The sequence below is a fragment of the Bactrocera latifrons genome, unplaced genomic scaffold (assembly GCF_001853355.1).
Source record: "Bactrocera latifrons isolate USDA-ARS-PBARC rearing strain unplaced genomic scaffold, ASM185335v1 scaffold_107, whole genome shotgun sequence".
Lineage (NCBI taxonomy): Eukaryota > Metazoa > Arthropoda > Insecta > Diptera > Tephritidae > Bactrocera > Bactrocera latifrons.
The window spans coordinates 472512-491276 of record NW_017534486.1 but is presented as its reverse complement, the minus strand read 5'-3'; the positions used below and the strand labels follow the sequence as shown (position 1 = coordinate 491276).

At 37.0% G+C, this 18765-nt stretch overlaps 3 protein-coding genes across 4 annotated transcripts; all 3 read right to left on the bottom strand.

The window, feature by feature from the left end:
* Nucleotides 1–909: 909 nt before the first annotated feature.
* LOC108970695 lies at nt 910–7402 on the bottom strand. 2 transcript variants are annotated; one of them, XM_018936221.1, is made up of 6 exons: nt 6864–7402; nt 6678–6808; nt 6482–6608; nt 2546–2980; nt 2147–2481; nt 910–1105 (listed from the first exon to the last, which is right to left on the bottom strand). In XM_018936221.1, exons 1-6 carry the CDS (start codon nt 7035–7037, stop codon nt 1036–1038), a joined length of 1272 nt encoding a protein of 423 aa, XP_018791766.1. In that variant the 5' UTR covers nt 7038–7402; the 3' UTR covers nt 910–1035. The 2 variants fall into 2 exon arrangements, with proteins under 2 accessions (XP_018791766.1, XP_018791772.1); XM_018936227.1 differs by having other exon boundaries at nt 6885–7037.
* An 81-nt stretch (nt 7403–7483) lies between these two features.
* Nucleotides 7484–16934, bottom strand: LOC108970685 (heat shock 70 kDa protein cognate 2). Its single transcript, XM_018936209.1, has 3 exons — nt 16143–16934; nt 8873–10354; nt 7484–7890 (listed from the first exon to the last, which is right to left on the bottom strand). The coding sequence occupies exons 1-3, from the start codon at nt 16314–16316 to the stop codon at nt 7627–7629; spliced, it is 1920 nt and encodes a 639-aa protein (XP_018791754.1). The 5' UTR covers nt 16317–16934; the 3' UTR covers nt 7484–7626.
* A 289-nt stretch (nt 16935–17223) lies between these two features.
* Nucleotides 17224–18753, bottom strand: LOC108970675 (small lysine-rich protein 1). Its single transcript, XM_018936200.1, has 2 exons — nt 18540–18753; nt 17224–17336 (listed from the first exon to the last, which is right to left on the bottom strand). The coding sequence occupies exons 1-2, from the start codon at nt 18723–18725 to the stop codon at nt 17268–17270; spliced, it is 255 nt and encodes an 84-aa protein (XP_018791745.1). The 5' UTR covers nt 18726–18753; the 3' UTR covers nt 17224–17267.
* Between the last annotated feature and the right edge of the window lie 12 nt (nt 18754–18765).

Here is an 18765-nt window from a genome sequence, read left to right as displayed (position 1 = left end):
TTAAATTCTTTGTTCCATATTTCTATCCCTTTTAAAAATCGCAACGCACTACTGAGATATACCGAAATAAGCAGCTGCTGAAAATAAACTGGTTGACGGAACGCGCTCATATTTGGCATATTAAGGTCCTATTAAGAAATAAAAATATTTTTTTTTAAATATCATTTATACGCGGAATTTAATTACAATTTCCGGGTTCTTTTTTTGTCAAAATGTAAATGCCTTAGAAAGAACATATGATAGTATATTTTATAAGATTCAACCCAAAAATCTCAATAACACTCATAAAATCAGGAATATGTTGTATACTTTTATGTGCATTAACTTTTTATAATACATAAATGGTGTATGCACGTTAGAGGGAAATTTTCTCTGTTTTTTAAACCTGTACTTTTTAATTCGAAATTCAACCATTGTATTCCATTTCGTAAATTTTCAATACACTATTTATATATTCCAAGCACTCTTAAAGTAGTGTTCTAATCTAAATGCTCGAATTTCGACCATTTTTTTTAACTTTTTAAAAATCCCTATATACTATATATTATCCGCCCAATTTTTATTATTTGGTTATAAATATTTTAAGTGAAGGATTTACAACATTTATAAACTTATGCAATCCTGAAATAGGAAAAAAAAATGTTCTAAACTTCGCCGTCACAATATCTATCCATTTGTCCAAAATATTAGTTTGTACTAAAATAAATTTTATAAACATTATGAAATTGAAATTTTAAAAGACATGGTAACCCTATTGACAGCCTTACAAAGTCTCTTGCGTTTCATTCTTATACTAAAAAGCGAAAAACAAAAAAAAATTCTGATGAAAATTCATTTGAAATTTGAAATGATGATCATTACTACAACAAATTCCCTTCTAAAAATTACCTCAGCAGTAATTAAATACTGTTTTTCAGTTCAATTCAGTGAGCCAAAATTTATTTTAACTTACATGTTGTATGCTAAAAAATTGTTGCTATAACTTATTAGAAAAACAATTTTTTACATTTTTATTGGTCAACTCGATTTAGAGCCTTACAGAGCTGGTGAACACCGCGCCAGAATTTGCTCGACTACCTCAACGCTTGCATGGGTGGTTTTCACACTGAAATAAAGTGGAAAAGGGGGAATAAATATAATTTTAATTATGGCAAAAATATTTAAATAAAATAAAATATTTAAAATTTCAGGACCCTAGTAAACATAACAAACATTCGAACATCGACTACTACCATTATAAATAACGCTGGCGTAGTTACTCGTGATTGTTCTTATGATTAACATCATCATCACCACAAAAAAAGAATCGTGAAGAAATTAAACGAAGAGTGAATTTAAAATACCGTTATAAAGGAAAAAGGTGTGGACTTTGCGATAGGTAGTGTTCGATGAACTTGAGTTTCAGTGCACCATCCCACACTGGATTTCAAGAAAAGGTAGCTGCCATCAACGTAGCAGCAGACCTTCTGCCCCGATGTGCAGCAGAATACTATTATTCTTTGTACTACTTGGCTTTTCTAAGTTCTTCTTGTCGAAAAGATACGAGACTGGCTGCTTTTTAATAAGCATATTTATTTTAGTATTTTCGCATATATTAAAAATCTACCAAAGTGCTATGGAGAAATACGAGGTGGAAAGATGAGGACACTTTCCATTGTCAAGCTTTCGCCATACTGTAGTTGAAAAATCACTCTGAATGCATACTTATATTGAGACCTATGTACATTCTCAGCTGTTCAAATTGAATCCCTCTTGATTGTAGACGTGAGGATGAACCTATCCAAACCTTGAAAGAAGTTGACAATTGCATAGTGTCACAGTTAATAAGATTTAAAATCAAATGATATTCGTTTGATAAAGTTTAATCCTCATATTCAGATTTATGGGACTACACAGAGTACACAAGATGTGGATCGATTTCGGCATCTTCGTCAATACTACGTTTTTGGGAAAAGTTCTGAAGAAGTTCAATATTGCGTTGTATGAATAGTAGATGTGGTTGAAAATTGAACTCGCTAGAAATCGAATTTCAAACATTCTGCAAGGTGATAATCAAATGTTTTGAAAACGGAAGTTATGAACAAAAAGACGATATTAAACTGGATATGTTCTGTAACTGAAACCACCTTAGACTATAGATACTTACTAATTATTTGTGATGCCGTTTATGACCATCCCACCAAGCTTGCTGACAGAGTTTTTGTTAAGGGCATAAGCATTTACCAAATACGCGAGCGCCATTGGATAAAACATCATTGTGCAGGGCAAACGTTTGACCCACTCATAAGTGTCGCCAAAACGCGCTTCAGTCAAGTAAGTTGTAACATACTGCCAGCTAATTTGTAAGCTCGCGACCATCGCATAACTGAGCAGTGTTAATTTCGGGAAAAATATGAAACTGGAACCACTTAGAAAAGCCGCCACGCTGTGGTTCAGCGGTGAATCGCCACCGAAATTGCGATTAAAGTAACAATGCAGAAGCTGAAAATTACAGAAATCCATATTAAATGGAAATTATGAACAGAAAAAAGTGTCAATTGCTTACCCTGTATGTAGCGACGTATGAGGTGAGTATTGCAAAGGAGCGTAGTTTGAAAGTCTTCAATTTGACGTAGAGTTTCGCCATGAATCCGTTCACATTTGTTGGCACATTGCTCATCAGCATTTTTATGACGTCCAATCCCAGTCCGGTGAGCATAAAATTTCGAATACCTTGTAGCGCATATTGCTGGCATGTTTTGTCTTTGTGGTTGCATGAACTTTTGCACATTGTATTGTCGTCATTATCTTCCGTTTGTTCCACTGTTGTGGCATTGTAGGCTATGGGTTCCATCAACCAAAAGCCTTTGTACGTTTTTCTTCGTTTGGCATTCAATATCAAGGCACTACAACACATAAATATGAATGTGCGTATCAATGAGGATTTGACGATTAATTTCGTGAGTGCAGTATTCTCTAACATAATCAAGGTTTCGAGTGTCTGGCGAGATGGTGAGATCCAGCGAGTTAGGCGAGAAGGAATGAAATTTCAAAAAATAACAAAATTGCATTAGAATTTGAGAAATATTAGTAATTTCTTGTTAAACTCATTTATGTTTAAAACCATCATTTCCATGCGAACAAATAGATGCATAGGTAGAATGTATGGATGTAGTTTTATACCTTGTTCACCTTGAACACCTAAAAATCGAAATTGAATTTTTGATTGTGTGTAGCATAAAATTTTCAGCAGTCGCTCTCAGATGTAACCAATATATAACAATTTTATAACTAAAACCCTTAATTTTGTTTCAATATGGGTGGTCTATATTACATCGTTTTTCCTTCGCCTGCAAACTTATGAAAAGTGATGTTACGTTATTTTGCATTTTAGGTGAAGATAAATGTACATATGTATAAGGGGAGTCCTCCGCCTAACGGTTTTGTATTGTTTTCTTATTATCAGAAAAAAAAATTGCATCTCGCTTCCAACTACTAGTACAAATATTTCTTTTTGTGTATTTTGTAGAAAATTGAACGCTCTTTAAACAAGGTCAACGGCTATTTCTCAGTAAGCTTTGGAGAAATATGGCTATCCTTGGTCAAAGATCGAAAGTCCTGAGCTGCTTGAGCCATATGCAAAAGAATCGTTTCTGGCCACTCCCACGTGAATGGCGATCAGAAAACTTTCCTCACTTGCGTGAACTTCTACACATAACTCCATCCTCCCACTCATATTCCACTGGCCCACAAACTACACCAAACCGTTATTCTGTGTCTTCGTCCCAAATGCGGAAATTTTGCTTGTTTACATACCCATTGATCCAAAAATGGGCCTCATCGCTAAACAAAATTAAGACTCGATGCGATGTAGCTTGGGAAGGTCGAGTGGCTTCAGTTCTTTCACAAGATGTATTTTGGATGCTTTCAATTCAAGATCTCGACGTAAAATGCGCCAAATTGTTCCATATGTCAATCCGAGTTGCAGCGAACGGCGCTGAGTCGAATCTCCACGGCCTCCACAATCAGCTACGGCTACTAAAATTTGCTTTGCCGGAGTCGTTATTATCTGAGGTAACCTCATTCTGGGTCATAATATGCTAACAGGATATATGGTTTGCCAAGAAATGGAGTAACATCATTATCAGCCCTTGTTCTAATAATGTGAGCCTATGTTACCTTGGAAAGCTAATGTGCTTGTGCGTTTTCTTCAGTATATGCCATTAATTTTAAGCGTAAAAACAAAGTACAGGGTTTGCCCAGGAAGTAATAAGACTGAGTGGGTTTAAAAAAAAAAATATAGATTATAGAAAGATAGAAACTTTAAAAAATAGGCTGCGTCTGCGCCGATGTAGCACTGCCAGCGCGATTTCCAAGCATTAAAGGCGTCACGAAAAGTAATCTCTGGAATAGCCTTGAGAGCCGAGGTGCATGCTGCTTGGAACCCCTCTGTCGTCTCAAAATGCTCAAATCGGCATTTTCAAGCAAGGAAACAAAAAAAGGCCGGGGGCTACATCTGGGCTGTAGGGCGGCTGCGGAAGCTTTGGGCCTTGGTTAGGTGGCTGTTAACAAGAAAGGCCGTGTGAGCCCGGCGTTGTCGTGGTGCAACTTCCAATCGGTAGCAATGTCTTGTCTTGAGGACTTTCATGTAAAACTTGGTGATGACAGTTTGTCCAGGAGGAACAAATTCATGGCGATGCCTTTGAAGTCAAAAAAGACAATGAGCATCGTTTTCACTTTGGATTTGCTCATTCTTCCGGTCTTTATCAGCGGCCCTCCATAAATAATAAACTATTCAATACAGTGAAATTTTCATGCACGAATAAAGTCGAACTGTCTGTTCGTCTGTCTGTATATATACGAACTAGTCCCTCAGTTTTTAAAATATTGTTTTGTAACTATGCAAACGTCATTTTCCCTTCAAAAAACTCGGAACTGCCGATATCGGACCACTATAACATAAAGCTACCATACAAACTGAACGATCGGAATCAAGTTCTTGTATTGAAATCTTTCGCATCTGACGTGGTATCTTCACAAAACTTGGCACAGGTTATTTTCTAAGGCAACAATGTAATCTCCGAAGAAATTGTTCAGATCGGCTCACTATAGCATATAGTTGCCACACAAACCGAATGATCGAAATGAAGTTCTTGTATGAAAAACTGTCACATTCGACGTGGTATCTTCATGGAATTTGACATGGATTACTGCTTAAGTTAATAATATAATCACCGAAAAAATTGTTCAGATCGAATTATTATACCATATAGCTATATAGCTTCCATACAAACTGATCACATAGCTACTAAAAGAAATGCACCTGTGAAGGGTATATTAGCTTCGGTACAGCCGAAGTTAACGTTTTTTCTTGTTATGAATATGTTCATACAAATAAATGTCAATGGAAAAAGTAACGAATTTAAGGATTTTTTTCTCAGTTAGGTTAACAGCATATGTCAGTTCTTGGTAAAATAAAGTTTTTTACTAGAAGTTAACTGAAAAATGGATGCCAACCAAATATTGAGAAAATGGTCCTGAAGATTTGGCATTTTACTGAAAATTATAATTACAGTTGAACTTTCCTAACTCGAATCACCATAATCAACAAAAAACTTCCGAGTTATGACAGGAAATTTGCATGCAATTTGACTTCTATGTATTGCTAATTCAGAGTTATAGAAGTTTGAGTTATGGAAGTTCAACCGTATTATACCTTTTGGGAATTGTGAATACATGCGTATGTTTAGAAATATATAAAGTAAAAACTCTTCATAAACAAGCACTGACGAACCAGCCTTTCTGTCCAGTTATTAGAGTTGTCCGCTTAATAGAGCGCCCATCTTTCACTGTATTTATTATTTTTCAATTGTTTTGACTATCCTATCCTATAATTTTGTTAAAATCGGTTCAGTAGTTTAGTTGTCCATCGCCGACAAACAACGTGACAAGTAATTTTTATATATAAAGATGTGGTATACCCAAATATTTATCTCGATTAGTGTTATACGATAAATAAAACCGTTATGTAAATAAAACTATTATACTCTCTAGCAACATTTTGCGAGAGTATAAAACATTTCATCAATTTATTATCAGGGTATTATTTTAATTATTTTAGTGAAATTTGTACTTCCTCCTTTGTGGTCATTTATCAAATATAATATATTCCAGGCTGACTAATTTTTTTCTGTCATTATTTTCTACAAGCTCTTATACGAGTATAACTTCAAAATGCCTTTCATATACTTTATTGTAAAGGCAAAAAACCTTTCAAAGCAAACAAACGCATTGTCTAATATACATATATACACCGGTATAGGTAATATACTTGTACATATAGTATACTCGTATGCCTATATTTCACATACTTATTTTCTATATATCTTCTATCTCAGCCTTTGGATATTTGCAACTTGCGTTTTTCACATTAGAAATTGACTAAGTATTTAATTAATGCCGATTTAAAGAATTCACTGTTTAAAATAATAATTATACTTACACATTGAAATATGGTGGTCGAGAACAGGCTCTGAACTCGTGGACTTGGAACCATGAATGTACAAAAGCTGCCGATGAAAGTCGGCAGCAATGCAAAGGTTAAATAAGTGAATTTTCCTAATAAATGTCTATAAGGGGAATTTAAATTATTTTAATAGCATCGTTCTAGATTTTCATTTAGGTTTTTTGAAACGAACCGCAAACTACAAATAATGATTTGGATCGACCAACCGACGGCCGTGGCGCCCAACACTGCCTGCGCATAATACATGAGCGTCGACTGCAGCACCTTCTTGTTGAGTGACCGTATGCGCATGAGTAAGGGTAACTAAATAAAAAAAAAAAAATGTTCAACTTTATTGAACTGACGGACCAGCACATACACTTTCAAAATTTGCACTTACACCCATCACAGGCAAGAAATATTTCATATTCGAGAACATAAATTTATATGTGTTGTGTAATGCATTCCATTTACAAGAGTGATCATGAAAAACACCGCAACATTTAACATCGTTATCAATTAAATATTTAATGAATTTACTCATAGCCACCATTTTGCAATTTTGAAATTTTGTTGACTTCACTAAATTGTATTGTTTTTGTTTGTTTTTCTTTATACTATCGGTAAAATCGAACTTGCGCGCACCAGCGTTTATTTAAAACTAATTCGAAGTTAAAGTTGTGACCGTCAATTTAATGAATTTCTTTATGTTTCGCCTTCCCTTATTTTCAAACCTTGCACACTCACATTTATTTTTCTTCTTGTATAGTATATTTGTAAACGTCGATTGAACTTGTAGCAGTACGTCATTATAATTCCACGAGGAAATAAAAAGTTTAAATATAATTCTAATTCTAATTCGAATCTAAATATGCACTATTTATAAGCTGCTTAAGCGGCAAGTAAACTCAGCGTATAAGAAGCAAAGGAAACAAGAAAACAAACTCCGGTTATAACATACTTACATAATCCCTAAATTCAGTAAAAAATCTATACATATACATATATATATATGTATGTACATATATTTATAATTGGCTGTTTTAGAAAATGTACGAATAAATAATTCAAATTGAAAGTGAAAGTGAAAATGAAAGTATATGAGAAATTTAGTGAGAGACTATTTCTAAATGATTGCTAAATTAGTCGACTTCCTCGACAGTTGGCCCGCCAGCACGTCCACCTTGTGCTCCCTTAGCCGCACCTGCATCACCACTACCAGCGCCGCCATGCATTTTCGCCATTACAGGGCCACAAACTCGTTGACACTCCTTCAGGTGATCGTCGAACTCGTCCTTTTCAGCGAGCGTATTGGCATCCAGCCAGGACATCTCCGAAGTGCATTTATCGCGTACCGTGGACTTATCGGCGTCTGTCAGACGTCCAGCGGGTGCATCTTCAATGGCCTGAAAAGAGTATAAATCGATTTTAAATCGAGTGGTTTATTGGGTCAGAGTTACAAGGGAAGGTGAGTTTTCTGTAAGGTGCCCTCCATTAATCTTAGCTTAAGGCTACCGAACCACCGTAGTGTCTTTCAAGCAGACGTATGACGACTTGCGTCCTAGCACTGGACCAATAGGCCTCGCACGCTCTTAGCAAGCGCTGATTGACGAGCTACTCCTGAGCTAGAGTAGATTACAGAAAGTCTTTTGTACTACTTGCCCTTGGCAAAGTTCAGCTTGACGTAATAGTAGGTGCTCTTACAGGATATTCGCCAACAGGCATACACAAAGGTTTAAAATCTTGATGGACGCAAGTTATCAAAATTGTTTTTGCTCCTTTGTCCAGTCTTTGGATTTAACATCTTGTCGATCCTAACCTTTGGCGAACCAGAAGACATATTCGGAACTAACATTACCCGTCTCAACAAATTTGTGATAGGTTCAAAGCACTTTGTCGATTTGTAAGGGTCATAACAGAGTTCTAAACTATCCAAATGAGGTCGCTTTTCGACTCCTTAACGTAACCAAATCTTATGGGTAAATAATACATAAAGCTATTAAAAAAGAAGATATTAAAAAGGAGAAAACGTTAAATTTGCTTGAATCGAGGGATTTGATATTGATCAGTCACTGGATAGGCTAGTTTACTTCTATACAGACTGATAGACAGACGGTCATGACTATATCGACTCAGCTTGCACGCTGATCATTTATATATATAAAATAATAAAGAATAATCATGAAACATTCAGCGCCTTCAGGGCTTTTTCTTAACTATGACCTCATGATTCAGATATTTCCATAAAATTACTTAGGTGATGACGGATGAAAATTAACCCATTGATGGCTTTTTACCATTCAATATAGGTTAGAGTACGAGTTATCGCATTCAAATGAAATATTAATTACTTTTCTAAGAATGCTTTTAGGTTAATATTTCACCTACCTGTTTGCAGCTGAAGATGTAGCTCTCTAAAGCATTCCTAGACTGAATTCGCTGCTTCTGTTTCTCATCCTCATCCTTATACTGTTCAGCATCCGATAGCATACGATCGATTTCCGCCTTGGACAGACGTCCTTTATCATTAGTAATGGTAATCTTCTCCGATTTACCGGTGCTGTTGTCCTTAGCGGAAACGTGTAATATGCCATCGGCGTTAAGGTCAAAGGTGACCTCAATTTTGGGCACACCACGTGGTGCTGGCGGTATGCCAGTCAAATTGAATGTACCTAAAAGATTGTTGTCCTTAGTCATGGCGCGCTCACCTTCGTACACCTGTATTGTGACCGCATTCTGGTTATCGCTGTATGTAGTAAAGGTTTGTTGTTGTTTGCATGGAATGCGAGCATTGCGTTCAATTAGTTTGGTCATGACACCACCGGCAGTCTCGATACCCAATGAGAGCGGCGTAACATCAACCAGCAATACATCCTGAATTTGGGAACTACCCACACCAGTAAGAATGGCAGCTTGTACGGCGGCGCCGTATGCCACAGCCTCGTCGGGATTGATGGACAAGTTCAGCTGTTTGCCGCCAAAGAAGTCTTGGAGCATCTTTTGTATTTTCGGAATGCGTGTAGAACCGCCCACCAACACTACATCATGAATGGCGGCCTTATCCATTTTAGCGTCGTTTAGCGCACGCTCAACTGGCTGCAGTGTCGAACGGAACAAGTCCATGTTCAACTCTTCGAAACGTGCGCGACTGATTTTCGAATAGAAGTCAATACCCTCATGCAAAGCATCGATTTCGATGGAAGCCTCTGTGCTGCTGGAGAGGGTGCGCTTGGCGCGCTCACAAGCGGTACGCAGACGTCGCAAAGCGCGCACATTGGAGGACAAATCACGTTTGTGCTTGCGTTTGAATTCTTCAACGAAGTGATTGACAAGTCGATTATCGAAATCTTCACCGCCTAAATGCGTATCACCGGCTGTAGATTTGACCTCAAAGAGCGAGCCCTCATCGATGGATAATATGGAGACATCGAAGGTACCACCCCCCAAATCAAAGATGAGCACATTCTTTTCACCTTTCAAATTCTTATCTAAACCGTAAGCTAAAGCAGCGGCTGTGGGCTCATTAATGATGCGCAGCACGTTCAGACCAGCAATCGAACCGGCATCTTTGGTGGCCTGACGTTGACTATCATTAAAGTAGGCAGGCACCGTAATAACGGCATCGGTAACATTGCCACCCAGATAGACCTCGGCGATTTCACGCATCTTAGTTAAAACCATCGAGCTTATTTCTTCGGGCGCGAAACGTTTTACTTCGCCTTTGAACTCGATTTCGATTTTGGGTTTGCCACAGTCGTTGACCACTTTGAAAGGCCAATGCTTCATGTCCTCTTGTATTTTTGTATCATCGAAGCGACGACCTATAAGACGCTTGGCATCAAATACTGTGTTTTTGGCGTTCATGGCGACCTAAATCGGGAAATAAGTAAGTAAGAAGAAAGAAATATTAGTTGTTTATAGTAATAATATATATTTAAGGTATGCTAAACGATCTACAAAGCTGGTTTAAACAAGAATTTGTACTCGGAATAAAATTAAACAAATAACTGTTTTATTAAGGGTACTCATTGAATGAATAGGAATGGATGGAAAACTTCTCCAGTATGCTGAATGACACTGAAAGCATAATACCTGGAGGTGGTGGTGGAGGTGGACGATGCGGATGAAGTAGATGTCCCATTGCCTGACCATGGAGAAGTTCGTATAGCAATTACCCGTCTGACGAACAACAAAGCGGTGGGAGCTATTCAAATAAAGCGGTGAAGAACTGATAAGGTGCGTGCATCAGCTTCTTTGTAGAGCATGGTACGAGGAAAGCATGCCCGACGATTGGAATTTAAATGTACTCTGCCTAATCTACATAAAGAAACTGCGTCAACTACCGTGACATAAGCCTTCTAAACATCGCATATAAGGTTTTATCGGGCGTACTAAGTGATAGATTGAAGCCCAAAATCGACAAACTGATTGTACCCTATCGGTGTGGCTTCAAGCCTAGCAAATCTACAACGGTTCAGATATTCACCATCCGTCAAATCTTTGAAAAAAAAAAACCACCTCTTCGTCGATTTCAAAGTTTCTTTTGACATCACGAAAAGGAGTTGCCTTTATGTCGCTTTGTCTGAATTTGGTATCCCCGCAAAACCTGTGCAAACTGTCTGTAAGCAATACCAAAAGGTCTGTCAGGATCGGAGAGGTTCTCTCCGAGCAGTTCGATATCAAATGAGGTTTCAGTCAAGGCTATCTTGTGACATCTTCTGTCTACTGCTGGAGGAAATAATTCGAGCTGCTATAGAGAAAGTACAATCTTCTTCAAGAGTGTAGAACTGCTGGCGTACATCGATAACATCGATATTATTGGGCATAACAACCGCGCCGTTAGTTCTAATTTATCCAGAATTGATAAGGCAGCGAAGCAAATGGGTTTGATAGTGAACGAGGGCAAGACCAAATATCTCCTGTCATCAAACAAACAGTCGTCGTCCTCCTGACATGGTTCTTACACGATGGGACGATGAGCTGTACGGGATATAGGGCGACGTCCCATTGGATGAAAACACTTCAGCTCTGAAAGTATTCGACGTAATACCCGGGGTAGGTGAAAGACTAGGTGGGAAAAGACCTGACTACATTTGACGCCAAACAGCGAAAAGGAATAACCACTGGCGCTTTGCTGGAAACTGGGCTATAACCACGTAAGCGTGTTTACGCTAATAAAGAAGAAGAAGACTAATAAAAAGAATGAATAAAATTGATTTAAAATTATTGCTATTAACAAAAGGCCACCTCTGAAAGGTGGCCGTTAAATTCTGTATAGATCATATGATCGCCAAATGCGAGAACCCACTGGACGCCTTAGAAAGGCAATTACAGAAAGATTTCGGATAACCTTAAAATGAGATTGATCTAGAGTGAACCCTCGAGAGGATTCTCGATAACATGGTAATAGGTTGAAGATATAGGTCATGAATATTTGGATATATGCGCTAGTTGACTTTGCCGAATATCATTACAAATTTTTATGGGGAAAAATTGACCGAAACTTTGATCGAAAAACTGGGAAGTATGTATCTCCTTCACATGATTCGACGTTCTCCGCCCATGTGTTAAATAGAAAACTCTCAAAAATCAAGTTTAAAATATTTGTTATACACCCATTTGTTATCCAATCTATCTTAAATATTTAATTCAACTGTTTGCATTTTCTTTCTAGCAATACAAAAAAAAAATGTATGTATATTATTTAATTTCCTTTCCATTGCTAAAAATAGCCAACAATCATAAGCAATTTTAGAAAATAAATATACATACATTGATTCATTGCAATGAATGCTATTTTTGAAACAAAACAATTTGGATGGAAACACACGTCCTCTACACTGAGCCACTAAACCAGAATGTTCCACGCGATGTGACTTATTAAAATTTATGTATGTACAAACATAAGTGTTTGTATATATAGCATACATACATATATACATATGTATGTATATACATATGTATGTATATAACTTAATGATGCCAAAAGATGCGAACACCCACACGAACGCCCAAAATTCACACCATTCCCACAACATCGCTCTGCCTTGGTCAACATGGTAATTGGGGTACAAAAAGGAAAAGTATATATATATGTATTTATGTACATATTTACATACTTACATAACCATATATGCCGTACATATATTTAAACATTGTGTATTACGTATTTTCAAAATGCATGACGAATGCTTTCATATTTATGGCCGTTGAACAGGTGTCGACGACTCACGTCATGTATCGAAATGGTAGTAAATGTCGGAGAGTAGTGGACCAGCCAGATCCATATAAAGGCATTCCGAGCGACTGGGTGCTTGTCGCCGCCGATCATTACGGGTATTTGGCTATTGTAAAAATAATGAGTGACGGCACCTAATCCGACATAAATGTATGTGCGAGCCGGTATGTGCAAACTTACTACACCTTTTCACCTACATACAAATGTGGTAAATATGCTGTCTGACATGGCGGTTCATCGAATTTGGCTTAGAGCGCCTCTGGGCGATGACAAGTGTGTGAGCCATAATTTGAAGAATTCCAATGAGAATACAAGCAATCGTCAGCGGGTGCACGCTGCAATTCCCAGCACTATGTTTTGCCCGTAAAGTGTAGGGTCAAGAAAAACGTCGTTGCACAAATTGCAGTTTTGGTTGTGCTTTGATGAAATGTCAACTGAAAAATTTATAGTGACAGCTTGTCAAAGCGCGATATTATTCTAACGCTTTATTTGTGTATTTTGTTTTTACTTTTGTTTTGGTGTTTTTGTTTTTTGGCAGTTTGCATTCGTACTTATTAATGAAATCATAAATTACACATTTGGTGTGAAAACCAATAAAATTTTACAAATTAACAATTAACATACGATTTTGGTTGGCAAAGTGCAACAAAGACAAGCACCAAATGTATTCTTCGTGGATTTTGACGCATTTATGTTTGCGTGTAGAGCTTATTAAACAGTTGTCGATCACTAACATTCAGCATAAATATTGGGTGCATACAAGCCAAGCGTGCTGTTCTGTTTATTTGATAGTAAAAACTAAGGAAAATGAATTGTGAAAGATACTTTCCTTATAAGGATCTTTTCTAGTAAACTCATAGCAAATCTTTCAAATTTATAACTGTAAAAATGGACTTTCTTGGTTGGGTTACATTGTAAACAGCAGAATAGAAAGTTGGGAAATCGATTTATTTATGTAACCAGAGTAATTTAAGTCGTTCGAAGTTAGCTCCTCAAGTAGAGCCGGCAGATATCTCAAGCTTAGATAAGATTTAAAATTATAATATGAACACATAGAATTAGGATACAATATTTAAATTTAATGCTTTAGAAAGCATTTTAGAATCAAGAATGATGATAGACAAGGTGATGACACTCGTCGTCTTAAACAAAACGAACTGTCAAATTTTGATAATAATTGTAAACACAGCCTTTCTGACATTTCGTTCATGACGACACGTATCAATGTGTTCTGTTTTCAATCGCGCTCCAAAAAAGTAACGGGTCGAAATTATCGTAATTTTTTATTCTATCAACCGATTTCATTCGACAATAACGGAACGACAATTTCAGAAGCGGCAATAACGGATTTTTCCCCCTATATATAAACATTATTACTTTATTACGGCCACATGAACTAGACTCTGCTCAAAATTATGAACGAAAAAATCGCAGAGAGCCTCTAAAAATTTTACGCAATCACCCTGCTATTTTATTTAGTCTTTATTTTCTTCGCAACTGCTCGGTTAAAAAGTGTTTTTGACTAAAAAGGTGTAGTAACGACTTAATCTACCGATCCTGTGAAAATATGGATAACTCATCTTACGCCCCCTTTGTAAAATTACACTATATATTGGCATTTTAAGTTCGGGAGAAGATTAGCTAGGCATATGTATGTCCCTAGACAGCATCGAATACGCTCGCGTACGTAAAAAAATATTCCTCTAATAAAAACCTTTTGCTCTTCTTTATCTTCTTCTTTATTGGGGATAGACTTATGTGTAGAAGTTCACGCAAGTGAGGAAAGTTCTCTGAGCACCATTCACCTGGGAATGATCAGAAACGATTCTTTTACATACGGCTCAAGCAGCTTACGACTTCCGGCCTTAGACCAAGTATTCTCTGGGTAGCCAAAAATTGTCCGTTTGAAGGTGCGTATAAGTGAGAAGGCGAAACTTCTTTTACCTTTTAGTTAATTAAAGGCAAGTGTAGAGAAAAAAGAAAATAATAATTGAATTTAAAGTAAATGTAAAGTAACAGGACTAATTTCGATTTACTCGTGGTCGAATGGATAATCATTTTTGGTACCTGGAGTTTAATTCAAAGTTTTTTATTCAGGAAAAAAACAACGTTTTTGGCAAAATTTGATTTTAATGGGTGAAATTATTCAAAATAGAATGAGCACTAAATTTTTTGTGTGGAATCAAATTTCTTGGTGCCAAAACATTTAAAATGTTGGAAAAGGTGAAAACCATTTTGAAAGATCACTTAGGCCTATGAAAAGTAAAAGCACGATTTGTTCCAAAATTTCTAAACTTTTTCGAAAAGCAGCGTCACGTAATGGCCGTGAAAGAATACTTTCCAACTACCAGGATGCCATGAAACGTTTTATTACAGGCGTTGAGTCGTGGATCTATGATTACGGCCGGACAGACGATCTATCAGCCGAATAAATGTGAGCAGAAGCCGTAAAAATCACGTCAAAGCTGGTCAAAAATCAAGTTTATGTTGACAATTTTCTTCGATTGCCGACGTTTGGTGCACTCCAAATTCCTTCCGACTGACCTATATGTACATAACTGTCAACAAGGAATACTATTTGACTGTTAGCCGGAATTATGGGCCGACAACTCTTGATTTTTGCACCACGATAATGCACCGTCGCATACTGCACTGATTATTCGTGAGTTTTTTGCCAAAATTTCAGCCAATATCGTGCCGTAACCAAACAAACAAAGCTAAATCGGTCGACAACGGGATTTAGCTCTGTTTGACTTCTAGCTATTCAGCAAACTCACACGACCGCTCCAGGGAAATCGTTTTGAGTCTTTTCAGACATTAACCGTTAACCACCACGTGCCTTGAAGGCTATTTCGAAAATTAACTTTAACAACTATTTCAAGGATTCCGAAACGTTGGCACAAATGTATTTGAGCTAACAGAGGTAACTGTAAGGGAGATGGCATAGATTTTGAAGAATAAATTGAGAATTTTAAAATTTTGAACAAAGTCATACTAGTTTTTGCTCATACTAACATACCATCCTCACATATTATACTGTGTTTTATGACTTTATTGTTTGAGAGCTCTGAATTTTATAAAAGAGCCTTTTGAGAGCAAATGAATTTTGAACTACAAATGATATGCCTTCAATTCTAATGGCTTAATCTCATAGAAAAGCACTTTGTACCCCAAAAAGTTTCTCTATTCACACAAATACTTCAATGACTTTCAATTGTCCTTTCATAACTAAAACAAAAGTGTTCTTCATTTTTCAATGCAATTAAAACCGAATCCTTTGAATGTGTTGCTTAATAATATTTGCCGTCTTATTTCGTATTTTCACGAATTAAATCATATTCTTGAATAGGATTTGATTTAGCACTCTATTTTTTACAATTTTCATTGCTTGCATGTGTGCGCGTTTGTGTTGATACGCACCTGATTCTTGGCCGCATCGCCGATCAAACGTTCCGTATCGTTGAACGCAACATAACTGGGTGTGGTGCGATTGCCCTGGTCGTTGGCGATTATTTCGACTTTGTTGTTTTGCCAAACGCCCACGCAGGAATAGGTGGTGCCCAAGTCAATACCGATCGCTGGTGCCTTAACCATATTCGCGCTTGATTTTTCAAATGCTCACTTGAATGCACTAAAAATAAATGCAATGATATTTTATATTATGTGTATTGCACTCGGCACTTTCTCCGGCCAATTATGAGATATGTATGTTTGTCACTTGGTTGTTTGACTTGTGACTTGACAAATGCTCGCTTTCAAACGCGCCGGCAAACTGTTGGCTTTTCCTGCTGCAACACTCGAATTTATGCCTTCGCGCTTTCTTGCTATTCTTCTAATTTGCCGAATATTTGTGTTTGTATTTGTGTATTGACATGCACGAAGTTGCTGGCTTGCGTTTATCTCGTAGCGTAGACGAATCTCTTTGCGCATGCGCTTGAGCAGTTACGAGCACACGAGTTGTGAAAAGTTTTGTTTACGTTTAGCAGTTGTTTTCAACGAAAGTGAACGTTGTGGTGCTTCGGCTTTACTCGTTACTGGCGGCAATCGTGAGGGCTAAAATGCTTTCGGCCAATTGTTTGTGGAAAAGTTCTCAATAATAATAGCGTTGTTGGAAATGTTAATTTTGTTTGTTTTGTGGCAAGGAAATTCTTCTAGAACACTGCTTTTGAATTTTTTTTTTAATTAAAATTTCGATATCAAAACTAAATGAACGTATTGATGACTTTTCTGACATAAAAATAGAATTTCATTTGATTTTCGGTTTGTGATTTTTTTTTGGCTGTGAGTGGGCGGTGTGGGAGCATTTTGCGTCGGCAGACAGCTTAAATCTGTAGACATTGTATATGCAATAACAAAGTTTGTGGATACATGTACATATATACATATTATATGTATGTATACTATACATATGTATGTTTGCCATTAAATTATAGCATTCAAACTTGTGGCTTATGAGCTTAAATTAATACATTTTAATAATAAAATAAATGCTTATATTTATGGATCGTTTAACTTAGATTCACTAAAAATACAATAAATAAGTATTCAACGTTTGCCCTTTTTCTTCTTCTTTTGTCCATCGGGCCAAGCAAAGCCACGCGTTTTGAGTAAGTCCTAAAATGAAAGTAGAATTTAATACCACATTAATTAATAAACTCTGCTTTAATTAATACCGTGCTACTTTGTCTAATACAATTATTTTCGTGTAGTAAACCACATATAGACATAGATATTTACGTAGTACTTAGTGTACAAAAGCAAAATATAAATTTTGAAAAAATGGAGATTTATTTTTAAAGTCTCATCAATAAAATCAGCCGGGATCATCATCGAAATTCACGGAAATGGAATTGAACATCTCCAAAACATCGATTTATCGCATTTTGATCGAACATTTGGGCTTACGAACGACACTTGTGACCGATTATTTGACCAAAAATCACATTTTAACCATTAACCATTCCCCGTATTCACCTGATATGGCACCATGCGACTCCTTCCTTTTCGGAAAAAATGCATTTGCCCATGAAAGGAGAGCGTTAGTAGACGTAGAGGCCATTCAAAAGGCTTGCACCGGCATACTGTCGGCCATACCAACCAACGAGCAATGAAGCTGAAGAAGACTATTTTGTGTAAAATAAATTGATTTTGCCGAAAAAAAACATTTGTTCTGTTTTCTTTTTAAGTCCTTTTTACTTTGGAACGCACCTTGTAAGTAGTTTACACCTTGCGAATCCCAGAAAACGGTAGTGTTTGTCGATAGAACATATCAGTCTTTACCTACAACGCAGAAGGTGTCGGATGAAGTCCACGCTTTCGACTGTTAATTGGTTTATTGTTAGTATCAGTGGAGCCTCTTCAAAGGCCAAGCATTAGCTCCTTCGGATTGCATTTAATTAGCTTCAAATACTATTGCGAAGTGGTCACTCGGCTTCGTTTATTATCCGGAGTGGAAAAACACAACACCCATCGAGCCCCAGCTTTCATGCGTTATTTTTAGGTTCCTCTGTTTCAACTATCTCCTGCACTTTCAATAGCAGTAAACGTTTCGATGCATCTGGACATGACACCTAAAAAACTTACCTTAGAACACGTAAGCCCATTCTTGGCGGTCTTTAACGAAGTGGGGCAATTTTATACAGCATCTAATTGCTTTTTGATTTCATTATGTGATTTCCCTTCCAAAAAAAAAAAATAATCGAACATTTTTCTGAAATAAGCAGATATGTCCGCTTCATCGCGACAAGCGTCTAGAAATAGTTCTACACTAAAGTAATAGTCTGTTTCAACAGACCGCACTTTTATTTTTATATTTACCTGCACATTGTGACACACATAGTAGGCATTCTCCATGGCTACATCGTTGAAGATGTCGCAACCCAGCGACTTGCTGCCGCTGCTCTTCTTCTTACCATCCTTTTTCTTCTCCCCCTCCTCGCCGTTACCATTAGTACTGGATGAAGAATCTTTGCTATTACGTTTCTTCTTGCCTTTTCCACCCATTTGCAAAAATAAATTTACAATAATTCCAAATTAGAAAGAC

What these genes read in the sequence shown, in the direction of transcription:
- LOC108970695 (XM_018936221.1), bottom strand. Translation starts at nt 7,037, where the DNA reads ATGGTGGCTATGAGTAAATTCATTAAATATTTAATTGATAACGATGTT. An exon ending in TAAGTGCAAATTTTGAAAGT is followed by an intron (nt 6,809 to 6,863) that starts GTATGTGCTGGT and finishes TTTTTTATTTAG; the next exon opens with TTACCCTTACTCATGCGCAT. An exon ending in ATCATTATTTGTAGTTTGCG is followed by an intron (nt 6,609 to 6,677) that starts GTTCGTTTCAAA and finishes TTCCCCTTATAG; the next exon opens with ACATTTATTAGGAAAATTCA.
- LOC108970685 (XM_018936209.1), bottom strand. Translation starts at nt 16,316, where the DNA reads ATGGTTAAGGCACCAGCGATCGGTATTGACTTGGGCACCACCTATTCC. An exon ending in GCGATGCGGCCAAGAATCAG is followed by an intron (nt 10,355 to 16,142) that starts GTGCGTATCAAC and finishes TTCCCGATTTAG; the next exon opens with GTCGCCATGAACGCCAAAAA. An exon ending in ACATCTTCAGCTGCAAACAG is followed by an intron (nt 7,891 to 8,872) that starts GTAGGTGAAATA and finishes TACTCTTTTCAG; the next exon opens with GCCATTGAAGATGCACCCGC.
- LOC108970675 (XM_018936200.1), bottom strand. Translation starts at nt 18,725, where the DNA reads ATGGGTGGAAAAGGCAAGAAGAAACGTAATAGCAAAGATTCTTCATCC. An exon ending in ATGTGTGTCACAATGTGCAG is followed by an intron (nt 17,337 to 18,539) that starts GTAAATATAAAA and finishes CTTTCATTTTAG; the next exon opens with GACTTACTCAAAACGCGTGG.